Below are 12,302 nucleotides of genomic sequence, written 5' to 3'. Positions count from 1 at the left end.
CAGATTTTATGTTCTCGCACCAGGTGCTGCCTAGCTCTGGATTTCTTCCTCAAGGTGTCCTGGCTCTCCCTTTCCCAGAATCCATAACCATCCTTACCAGCTACCTCTTCCTGGTTCTGCTTTGTTTTGTCCATCTGCCCTCCACAATTCCCTATCCTACCCCCATACCTGTTCCCCTCCCCACAGCCCTGATCAATCCCCTCACAAGCCAATAACGGAACTGTCATCCCCCCTCCCTTCATCCCTCTCCCTAAACCCCAATGTCCAGCCTCCCAGACCTCTTGGGTCGCTGCAAAAGAAGAGGCAAGCCACTTACTGGGTGCGCAGCCGACGCGCAGGCAGTCTGGGGGGGCCATGGGGTGGGCAGAGGGGGAGGGAGAAAAAAGGCAAAAACAAGGTTTTGTGTGTAATTTTTTTTTTTTTACATCCTTCACAGGGAGGGGTATCTGCAGGCGGGGATTCCCCCTAGGGCCACTTTCTGGGGACCACGCGTGCCCAGGTGCCCTCTCCCCGTCCTCAGCTGGACCCATGTCCTTCATGCCCTCAAGAGGGCGCCAACCCTCCCTAGAGCCAAGAGACAGGGCAGTCGGGTGGTGGGAAGAGAGCTTGTGTCCCCCTTGGAGGGGCCCAGGCCTCTCGTGTCTAAGGGGACGGGCACCTTGGCGATCCCAGCCGAGCCATACAGGGGACGCAGGGGATGAGGGCTTGACCGACCCCACATCTACCCAATCACTAGGAGGGAGATGGGTAAGGAAGGCCAGGGCCCCTGCATCCCCTGCTCTGGGACGACACCCTGCTTAGAGCTCTGGTGTGACTCCGTCACTCCTCAAGCTCTAAGCCCAAAACAGGGGTCTGCCCCAGGGCCCCCTTCCTAAGGCCATAAACCTCCCAAAGCCCCAGAGGCCAGCACCACCTGAACAGGAACCTTCCTTCTGTCTGTCTGTCCCTGCCCTGGGGGCACCAAGATTCCATGAGGGGTCAAAGAATAGGAACCTTCCTTCTGTCTGTCCCTGCCCTGGGGGCACCAAGATTCCATGAGGGGTCAATGAACAGGAACCTTCCTTCTGTCTGTCCCTGCCCTGGGGGCACCAAGATTCCATGAGGGGTCAAAGAACTCCTCTGCCCTAATGAACTAGTATTTTGTCAACTTTTCTAAGGAGCCAAGGCCTCCCCTAGGGACACCAAGATCTGCAAAATGTGACTTCTAGGCACAATACAAGTCACTGATAAGCAAAGGCCCTCAATCCTGGCCTGGGCTGTCCCCAGTTTTAAAGCTGGAAGGGTTTCTCACGGTTAGAAAACCCACGTCTATGCAGAGCCTACATCCCAAGCCAGCAGGAGCCTCTGATCAACCCTTCGGTTGATGGGAGTCAGCTAGCCTTCACGGAGACGGCCTTGGGTCATTTATACTATACCACCTCACAAGTCCAAAGCCCTGGCCAGGCTTGGAGGGATGGGACTGCCTGGGGCTGGGGTGTGGGGCTGGGGTGGGCATGGGGGTGTAGGTGTGGGTGCTGGGTCCTTGCCTCATTCCTGTACACACTGAGATTGGGCATCTCTTCCGCACTGCTAGCAGTGAGGCTAGCAGGCTTCAGGTGTGCCCTGCTCTGACCCTGGCCTCTCAGAGAGTGGACAACCTTTAACCCTGGTTAAGAGTGATGCCCTGAACTGCTGTGGGCATCTGTTCATCTCCATGAACAAGCTCTGCCCGGGTGCCCCACGGCCCTGGATGCACCCGGCATCCCTTGGGCCTCGGAAGGTTCCTGCAGTGGCGGTAAACAAATACCCACTGTGGCTCTGAGGGTCATGGGCCCTGGGGCAGTACAGCTGAGCTCCACACGCGTTGTCAACCACAGCAGAGTGGGAGGAGCAGCAGGGACCCTGAGCCACAGCCTGGGCACCCAGGGAGCAGTGGGAGGTCAAAGGACGGACACGAGAGGAAGCGAGGGGTCACAGAGAGAAGAGGCTGAGATAGGGCAGAGAGAGAAAAAAAAAAAGAGGAAGAACCAGGAACAGAGGAAGGAGGCTGGTGAGGACGAGGGGGAAGGGTGCCAGGCCCTGGAGTCAGGTCCCAGGGGCTCTCTCCAAGCCAGCAGAGTCTTCACCAATGAAGGGTCCAAAAAAGAAAAAAGGGGGCTGGAAGTTCAGGTCAGTGTCCTGTAAGGGAAAGAGCCAAGTGAGGGGCTCGACTTTCCTGTCCCAAGGAGAGGAGATTCAAGGAGTGTCGGTGTCCATCTGTCCAGAGAAGAGGTGACAATTCCAGCCTACCCTGCAGTGATGCCCCTCAAGGGCCTCCTTAAGATGGGTAACCAGGGGGGCAGGGCCCTCCCCGAGGAAAGCAGGGGCAGAGCTGGCTGGAGAAAACAGCCCTTCCACCACATATCCCCAAAATGCTGTTCGGAGTGTGATAATCAGTAACCCACTGGCCAGCAGCCAGCACCTCAGGAGCAGAGAATGGGTGGCCGTGCTGATGCTGGACATAGAGATCATAGAGATCAGGCTGATGGTGTGAGCCTGAGAGGGAAGGGGGAGGGGAAAGAGAGGGGGAGGGGAGAGGGAGAGGGGGAGGAAAGGGAGGGGAGAAGGGAGGGGAGAAGGGGGAGGGGAGAGTAAGGGAGGGAAAGGGGAAGAAGGAGAGCAAGGGGAGGGGAAGGGAAGGGGAAGCACTCTACAGAGAGGAATGAATGGAAAGGTTATGGTTCCTGGTTTGGTCCAACTCACTTCCAGGTTACTGTTAACTGTTATGGTTACTGTTTCTCCAGGGGTGGAGGTGGGGTGGAGGCACACAGCTTCCAGCTCCACTCAAGGAGACTCAATAACACAGCCCGTCTCTCAAGAGGCATTGCACGGAGCACCTTCCCTGGTACTGTCTTTACTCAGGCTCCCAGCCTATAGACAGTCACTGTCCAGCCCCTGGTGGGAAGGCAGTGAGCTCTCATGGCCCCAGGAGCTAAAGGGTTCTGAGATGTCATGTGCATTCCTGTGACTTAACCCGTGAGACAGGCTCACGAGAACCGGGGCGCAAGGGGAGCTCTGAGAAGGGCCCGAGGACACTAAGGAGGAAAGGCCCAGTGACAAGAATGTCCACCTCAGAGGTGGGCAGCTTCCAAATGGAAAGGGAAATCCACATGAGTCGAGGCTGACCCCCTGTGGCTCAGACTGTGCCCTGAGTGGAGACGTCATGGCACTTCCTGGGAAGAGGCCAGGCCCAGGCTAGGCAGCAAGGAACAGGGGACACAATCATTCCTAGAGGCAGAGACCAGCTCCCCTGCTTGGGCTCATAGCTTGCTCAGAGGCTGAGCTGCCGGGGAGGCTGCTCCCCAGTCCTCTGGTTCCTATCTGCAAAAGTCTTTCTGGCTGGCCCTCTCTGGTTGGTTGGTTGGTTGGTGTCTTTTGTTTGTTTTGTTTTGTTCTGTTGAGAAAGGGTTTCTCTGTGTAGCTTTGGCTCTCATGGAACTCTCTGTAGACCAGGCTGACCTTGAACTCACAGAGATCCATCTGCCTCTGCCCCCTCCCACCTCCCTCGAATGCTGGGATTAAAGGCCACTGCCACCACCACCCAGCTGGCCCTCTCTTAAATAACAGGTTTCCCATCTCCAGCAACCATCACCGAGGACCCCTTCTACCAGGGCCTTCTCTGGCGCCTCTGCTCCTCCTTCAGGCACAGCTCTGAGTTCTCTTTCCCAGGAGCCTGCTGAACTGTGTGGCTACCTCTCCAGCCTCCGGCCTCCCTGCTTGCAAACACAGACCACAAATCAGAGGCCAAACCTCTATTCCTTAGCAGCGAGCCCAGCCCAGGACCAAGGCCTTCATGTGGCCATCTGTCTGGAGCCTGGCGGGCCCTGAGTGGTTGACAGGCTGAGGAACAGAGTGAGGCTGGCTGGGACTGTACTGGAGCTGCTCTGCGGAAGCAAGCCCCTGCACCGCTCCCTCCCCGTCCCAGGCTGATGTGCCACACTGCTGTGTATGAGGAAGCCACACTGAGGTCAGCCCCAGGTGCCCATTCCTCAGAAGCCTTGATTGTTGAGTGTCTCACTGTGATCTGGAGCTCGCCAACTAGGCTATGCTAGCTGGCCGGTAAGCCTGGAGATTCCCCAGCTGGAATTCAGGTCTTTATGCTTGCTAGACGGTCTACCAACTAAGCTGATTCTACAGACCTTGGGAGGGTGGAGGTGGGGGAGCAGACTTAGAGAGGGGAATTAACTTACCAAGTCATAAAAAAACAGCAGGGTTAGACCCCGAGCCCTGGGCCCCAAGCCCAGAACTCTTCCCGCTCAGCTCCAAGCTGGACAGCTGGACAGAGCTGGCTTGTGTCTCTAGTGCCTACACAGAGGCAATAGACCTCTAGTTCAGTGGTTCTCAACCTGTGGGTCAGGCCCCCTTTGGGATGGATTGACTCTTCCACAGAAGTCGCCTAAGGCTGTGTGAAAACCCAGGTATCTATATTACAACTCATGAATAGCAAAGTTACAAGAGCAGCATCACGGAGTCACCAACCGTGAGGGACTAACTGTGTTAGAGGGCCTCAGCATCCAAGACTGAGAACCACCGCTCTGGCTCCTTAGCAGCGAGTCCTGCCCAGCCTCCACACTGCTCCCGTCTGGAGCACAGCAGGCCCTGGCTGGTTCACAGGATGGGGAATAAGGAATTCTGGGCTGTACTGGTTATGCTACATGGAAGCAAGCTCCTGAACCTGGCTCCAACTTGGGTCCCTCTCCCAGGCAGAGGTACCACACTGGAGTGTATTCAGTGCCTACACACCCCTGTACCCTCCTGGCAAGTGGGATCTGCAGACAGGTGTGTCTGCACCAAGTGTCTGGTCTCAGCTTTGTCATGAGCTATGCTAGCGATTAGCTCTTAGCACCCGTGTCTCTGTAGATGGGGGGTGGGGCAGGGCACAGCCAGAGGCGTAGGGCAGAGGCTGTTGTTGGCTGTCAGCAGTCTGAGACATCCAAACTAGATCTCTCTGGATCTTGTTCTGATTTCGGAGATTGATGAGACACAGACAGAAAGGCAAGCCTGGAAGAAGGCTAAATCCCATGAGTGATGTCCCAAGGGCCCAGCAAGATAAGTTTTCCTGGCTAAGAATGCCATCTCTTGTCTAAAGAAACTCCGGCTTCTCCCCAGGGGATCGAGAACAATCCAAGAGGCCAGAAGTATGTCTTCCTGAGGAGCGAAGGCTCCAGGCTCCTCCTGCCCTGCCCCACCAAAGAGCAGAGCCAAGTGCTTAGCCGTGTGAGAGCAAGCACATACGCGACAAAAGGAGGGGTTCTTGTGCTGTGTACCCCGTCTAAAGACAGAAAGACAGGATGGCATGAGGCCCTGGGTAGGGCATAGCTGAGGTGGGAGGTCTGTTGTGTCCCCTGGTCACGCTGTCACCTGCCACCCATTCAAAGAGCACAAAGGCCAGGAGAAGGATGTGTGGAGCCAGCACAAGTGTCTAAACAAGGCCCCTGAAGCCCACGGTCTATCCCAGACATGCTCTGAAGATCCAGATTAGAATGAGAGTCCAGGGGCTGGTGAGATGGCTCAGTGGATAAGAGCACCCGACTGCTCTTCCGAAGGACCAGAGTTCAAATCCCAGCAACCACATGGTGGCTCACAACCATCCGTAACAAGATCTGACTCCCTCTTCTGGAGTGTCTGAAGACAGCTACAGTGTTCTTACATATAATAAATAAATAAATCTTAAAAAAAAAAAAAAAAAAAAAAAAAGAATGAGAGTCCAGGTCCGTGTTTGAGAGCTCAAAGCTCTGTGTTCCAAAGAGCGCTCCTCCCCTGTGACCAGAACACACGTGGCTCTGCTTAGACTCTGGGGATTGAGAGCTTCTACGGGGCAGTCCTTGGCTGTGGCACTTTCATCGCATGCAGTGGACAACTTGCATCAGCAGCCTGGACACTGTAGGGCCTCTCCGCTCAGCAGGTCCTACACTGCAGTCTGTGAGGTGCCCTCCTGGCTCTGGCTCGCGACCTGGCACACTGCTGGCCCTCATAACAAGACTCTTTGAAACCAGCCAAGTGAGTAACTCTACCCTCTCTTTCGAAAGCCATGGCCACAATGACCTAATAGGGGAGTGCTGTCCCTAGGCCCCTAGAGATGGGTAGGCAAGGCCTGTTCTTACCCAGGGGCAGCAGCAGAGACAGTGAGTTGTCTGATGGAGAGGGCCAGCAGCCTGATAACCCCCTCCCCCAAACTCTGATCGTTAAAGCCCATGGACTGGGTTTAGCACAGGCACCTCCCCTAGCCACTACCAGCTTCCTTACATTGGCCAAGTCAACATAAAAAAATGTCATAACTGGGCCAAGAGTGGTGGTGCACACCTTTAATCTTACTTAGCATTCAGGAGGCAAAGCAGGTGGACCTCTGTGAGTTCAAGGCCAGCCTGGCCTACATAGTGAGACTCTAATGTCTCCAAAAACAGTTTCATAATCCGTAGGACAGGGTGAGCAATGCCTGCCTGGTGAACTGGTATCTTCCCAGAACAGCCTCGTGACTCCTAAGGGACTCAGCCACAAACACAAGATGCTAGACAAGTGTGAGGTAGTATGTTCCCGCGCTCAGAGTACACACATAAACCTATATACAACATCGCAGAGACAGCTCTACTCCAAGCTAAGGGCGGCTGCATGCAGAGGCCGGCAGTTTGCCGTCCTTATGCCTGCCACTGGGCTGCTCTGAGCGTGGGCTTCTTCCTACCAGGTGTCAACAAGCAACTCCATAATGAATAAGCCAGTGAATGAGCAAATGGATGTGCCTGCAAGCAAGAATGAGTTTGCACCATCTTGTGTGTGCAGGACAGATGTCACCGACAATAGGAGTGACTTGGGAGAACAGTTATCACACTCGGATGCATTCCGACAGGTATGGTCACCAGCCCACGGTATGGTCGGGCCAGCCATGGCTGTTCTAGGCTGTGTATCCTCACCGGAGACAGCCCCCGGGAGCTCATATTAGGGATGTCACTACCTATGTCTACACTGCCGAGGTCACCTCTGGCCGGTGCCACCACCAGCTTCTCCAGACAGAGGGAAGTGCAGGTCAGAGTCAGGCCAGGGAGAGGCCGGGAGGCCTGGGACAGGGTGGTTACCGAGGTTGACCGTGAGTTTCATCTGCCCCCCATCCAGCTCGAGACGCAGAGTGTCAGCCGACTCCCTGGAGGTGGTGGCCATCATGAGTCCATACGCCCTCTGGGACATGAAGCGCAGGGACACATCCTCTGCTTCCGTGTGCATCGCACTGGGCAGCATGATCTTCATGTACATGGAGCCATCATAGCTCAAGACCGTGGCCTCTGCCCAGGAGTGGAGAGGAGGGGCAAGGGGAACAGAAAACGTGGAAAGGGAAGAGAGAAGACAAGAGTCATTGCTAGGAGAAAAGTCAGGGGCTGGCCTGAGGGTTACTCTGAAGAGGAAGGAAGCATGGGGTGGGAAATGGGGTCCTCCTGGGGACACAGGACCGGCCTCACCTCTCTCGCAGACCCGACCCAGAAAGCCGGTCCCGATGCAATCACAGACGAATCGGTTCCAGCCCTCTCGACAGATGCCCCCGTTTCGACACGGGGCCGATGCACACTGCTTCAGGGTCTCCCGGGAGCAGAAAGGAGCAACGCCCACAGCCCCTTGTGCCTCAGCCAGGCCTCGGAGATCTCGACTTCGCCCATCGATGAAGAGGTCTCGCACACAGCCCACATAGCCAGCCCGGAGAGCAGCTGTCCACACCTCAGGGGGCAGTGGCAGGTCCACTCGGCCCCCCTCGGGGAGGCCACCCAGGTACAGCTCACTCTCCAGGTCCAGGACCTCGCTCTCTCCTGTGGCCAAGAATGGCGTGCTGCGGCTGTTCACAGAGATGGAGCCTGGAGACCAAGGGAGAGCAGACCTCAGTGTGGAGGGAAGTCACAAGTCTGGAAAGGGATGCCCTGAATTTGCTCCTGAGGGCCCCTCCATTCAGCGCCCCACAGTAGGCTCAGGACAATGAGCAACAGCCTTGGCCCTGGAGTCCAGCCTCATTGGCTAACTCTTCCCAAACTACCTAAATCCAGGAACTTGCAATCCAGATGTAGAGCCCCGCCCAGCCCCGCCCAGCCCAGCCCAGCCCAGCATGCTGTAGGCCTCTGTTCAAACCCTCCCTGGACACCTAAACAGGAGGCACATATACCCAAAAATCCTGCCCCTAAAAAGGGTCAGATCATTCACCGGGTTATTCCTACCCACAGCCTCTGGGACCAGGAGCTGGAGGCAGAAAACCTGAAGACTGAAAAAAAACTGAGTTCAAAGCCCTCTACCGGAAACAAACACCCAGCAGCTCTTACAATAGTGTGCCAAGCAGCCACTGCTCCAAACACATCACTGAAGTCTCGTGGCCACCCGAGGGACCTGGTCCTTTACTAACCAGTTTTGAACCAGTAGATAAGGCTTACAGAAACTGGGGAAACTGCCCAAGGACCACAGCAGAGGAGGAGCATAATCTAAGTCCCATGTAAGCAGCCAGACCCCAGAACCTGCCTTTTCCACCCTTCAGCCCTACGGCACTGCCTGGAACTGGCTCTGTGACCAGTAGGTAGGACGGACAGGAAGTCAGCTAGCTCTACAGGACTGGGATTCAGGCAGAGGCTCCTAAGGTAGAAGAGCCATTTTGTCTTGTTATGTTTTGGCAGCTGTTGGTTTTGTTTGTTTTGCTTTAAGGAAAAAAAAAAGATTTTATTTTTACTTATGTGTGAGTGTTTGTATGTCCATGTGCATGAGGGTACCTACAGAGGCTACAAAAGGAGGTCAGATCCCCCGGAGCTACAGTTACAGCAAGCCGTGACAGCCAGCTGGTCAGGGGTGCTAAGAACCAAACTCCAGCCCTTAGCAAAAAACAGTAAGTCTCTTAACCACTGAACCATCTCTAGCCCCTTATTTTGTTTCTCATGTAGTAGCTCAGGCCTGCTGTAGGGCTATGTAGCCTAGGCTAGCCTCAATCTCAGAAATCTTCCTGCCTCTGGCTTTAGAATGCTAAACTTTCAGACATGCAGCCCCAATCAGCAGGCCAGAAGAGTTCTCTGGGAGGAAAGATGGATAGCGTGGTTTCAATATAGATTGTTCTCTCCAAAACTCAAGTTGAAATGTGGCTGCTATTGTGGGAGTTGTGGGACACGGGATCTTTAACAATGAGGGCACTAGCCGTGACTTTCCTTCAAGGGTAGGCTCAGGAGTGGGTCCCTTAGGAGAGCAGGGCGCTGAACGACAAGGCACCGGCTCCTTCTTGTCTCCTTTGTGTAGGAATGCCTGGCCTTCAGTTTGGCTCTGTGTTAGGACAGTACAAAAGCCTCCCCATAAACTGACACTAAGCTCTTGGGCTTCAAAGCCTCCAGAATTGTGAGTCAGGTAAACTTTCCCTTACAAATGCCTGGTCTCTGATGTTCTCCTATTGCATCAGAAAGCAGACTGAGGCAGGGCTCACATTAGAAAAAGATCTGGAATCTGGTGGGAGTTTCAAAGGCTTTATTGTAATCTTCATCTGTGAACCAACCCCTTCCCTCCTGCATGCATGGGTGTGCACGTGCGCGCGTGCGTGTGTACACGGTGTGTGTGTGCACGCGGTGTGTGTGTGTGCATGTGCGCATGGTGTGTGTGTGTGTGTGCATGTGCGCGCGGTGTGTGTGTGTGTGCACGCATGTGTGCATGTGTGCACGTGTGTGCATGCATGTGTGTCTGTGTGTGCGTGCGCGTGTGCACGTGCATGTGTCTGTGTGTGTGCACGTGTGTGTACGCGCGTGTGTGCATGCATGTGTGCCTGTGCGCGCACACGCGCGCATGTGTGTGTGTGCGTGTGTGTGTGTGTGTGTGTGTGTGTGTGTGTGTGTGTGTGCGTGTGCTCCAGTGTGTGGTGCTGCTTGTGCTGATGCAGGATTTTGGGGGGGAGGTGGTTGTCTTTTTAATCAGGGTTATCATGCATCTCAGAATAGTTTTATGTAACCAAAGATGACCCTGAACCTCTTAGCCACCTACTTCATCTTCCAAGTGCTGGGATCATAGGATTGTACCATTGTGCCTAGCTTGCTAAAAGATTTTTTTTTCCTTGACATAGGGTCTCATCCTATAACCTTGGCTGCCTGACACTGTCTCCTCCTCCTGGTGCTAGGATTAAAGGTGTGTACCACCATGCGTGTGGTATGTTATGCGGATGTTTGTCTTTGTGGCAGTATGCACTTATGAGTGCAGATACCCACAGAAGGCAGAGACTGTCATTAGACTCCAGGAGCTACAGGCAGCTGTGACTCGCCAACGGGGGTGTAGGAAAACAAGCTTCTACAAGAGCAGTGCACTCTAAACCCCTGAGCAGCCTCAATATACACACTCAATATATACACTGGGACAAGGCCTTGCTGTGCAGCCCTGACTGGCCTATAGCCCAATCTGTAGACCAGGCTGGCCTTGAGCTCACAGGGCTCTACCCACTTCTCTCTCCCAAATGCTGGGATTAAGGGCAAGTCCCACTACACCTGAAAGCCCCAAATTTTTACTCCATGTTTTCCCTATTTAGGTTCTGACAAACTCTTAAAAGAATAAGAGAGGAGGAGGAGGAAGAAGAGGAGGAGGAAGAAGAGAAGGAGGAGGAGGAGGCGGTGGCTACGCAGTGACAGCCAGATATGGTGGCTCACACCTGTGATCCCGACACTCAGAAGGCAGAGACAAGATGACTGCCCTGCCGCATGTCTGAGGCCAGCCTGACCACACAGTGAGGTGCTGTGTTAAACAATGAAATAAAAGCAAACCTTGCAAGGAGCCACTGGGCATCGTGGGCATGGATATGGCAGGGTTGGCACGGATATGGCAGGGATCTCAAGAGGGAGGGGCCTGGAGGTTGAATATGAACACAGAGCCAGGGTGGGGACAAATGGGAGGGCAGAACCCCCGCTACAGACACAGCTCCCACTAGAAGCCAGTCCCTCCCTCAAAACCTTATTGACCCAAAGACGAGAGATGCACTCCCAGGCTCCGTTGCACTGTTTTATGTTTGTTTGTTTAAATATTCTTTATTTTTACTTATGTGTATATGTGCGTGTGCCCGAATATATGTAGGGATGTGAGCCACCATGTGGGTGCTGGGAACCACACGTAGGTCACCCGCAACTCCAAGATGTTGTTTTAATTAATGTTTTATTATTTACTACGTGTATGTGTGTGTGCATGCCTATAAAGGCAGAAAGAGTTGGATCCCTGGAGCTGAAGTTACAGGTGGGTAGTAAGCCTCCAGATGTAGGTGCTGGGAACCGAACTCTCATCCTCAGAAAGAGCATGCGGAGCTGTTTCCATGATGAGAGGGGAGGAAGGAAGAGGGGATAGGGAGAGGGAGAGGGAGGAGAGGGAGGAGAGGGAGGAGAGGGAGGAGAGGGAGGAGAGGGAGGAGAGGGAGAGGTCGAGAGTCACCAGGCCTGACCAGTTAAAGCCTTTACCTGCTGAGCCACCAGCGCTCCCTTCAATGCCGTGGCCCTGTTCTCTCAGGATGAGGCATCACCTTCTTCAGGGTTCTGCTGCTGGGTTCCTCTCGTAACAGGACCCCAAATGTGGCCCCTGTGATGGCCTATCTCCCTGTTTATGGCCAGAGACCCCAGAGTCTGCCATGACCCATCTTTTGGCTCACTGCTGGAACAAGAGTCAGTAAGAACTGAGTGCTGAGAGGGAGAAGGAAAGAAAGGAAGAGTTCTGGAGAGGGAACTGAAAGGAACTCTGACCCCCTGCTCCAGAGTCGCTCCCCGGTATGGAACAGGAGCCACCTGACTCATTCCTTGACAGAAGAAAAGATAAACAAGATGTGGGCATGGCCATGAGTATTATTCAGCGTTGAGAGGGAGTTCTGACTCACACTACAACACAAGATGAACCTTGAAAGATACTCTACTCATTGAAACAGCCAGGCATAAGAAGACAAATATAGGGACTGGAGAGATGGCTCGGCAGTTAAAAGCACTGGCTGCTCTTCCAGGGGACCTCTGTCAATTCCTAGCACCCACATGACAGCTCACAATTGTCTGTAACTCCAGGTCCAGGGGATCCGACACCCTAAGATATATGTGCAGGCAAAACACCAATGCATGCAAAGTAAAACAAACAGGTAAGTCATTAAAATAAAGAAGACAGATATACAGACAGGCTATAGTGGCGCATGCCTGTCACTCTAACACTCTGGAAGGCTAAGATAACAGGATCTCCACTCCAAAGTTAGACTGGACTATGTGTGAGACCCTGTGTTGAGTGGAAGGAAGGAAGGGAGGGAAGAAGGGAGGGAGAGAGGGAGGGAGGGAGGGAGGCAGGGAGGG

The 12,302-nt window shown here is 54.1% G+C and overlaps 1 protein-coding gene across 23 annotated transcripts in view; it reads right to left on the bottom strand.

Moving 5' to 3' along the window:
* Nrxn2 (neurexin 2) overlaps nucleotides 1–12,302 on the bottom strand; it is a 114,816-nt gene that overhangs the window by 43,215 nt on the left and 59,299 nt on the right. For 19 of the 23 annotated variants that reach the window (XM_021208147.2, XM_029545377.1, XM_029545475.1 and 16 more), the window contains 3 exons: nucleotides 7,467–7,853; nucleotides 7,089–7,292; nucleotides 317–343 (listed from right to left, as the gene is read on the bottom strand). In XM_021208147.2, coding sequence (XP_021063806.1) covers nucleotides 317–343; nucleotides 7,089–7,292; nucleotides 7,467–7,853 — 618 coding nt within the window. The remainder of the gene's footprint in view (nucleotides 1–316; nucleotides 344–7,088; nucleotides 7,293–7,466; nucleotides 7,854–12,302) is intronic. The other 4 variants (XM_021208139.2, XM_029545606.1, XM_029545126.1 and 1 more) reach the window with 1 other exon arrangement.

The sequence above is a fragment of the Mus pahari genome, chromosome 1, assembly GCF_900095145.1.
Source record: "Mus pahari chromosome 1, PAHARI_EIJ_v1.1, whole genome shotgun sequence".
Classification (NCBI taxonomy): domain Eukaryota; kingdom Metazoa; phylum Chordata; class Mammalia; order Rodentia; family Muridae; genus Mus; species Mus pahari.
Note: the sequence above shows the minus strand (reverse complement) of the source record. Positions and strands in the feature narration are given on the sequence as shown.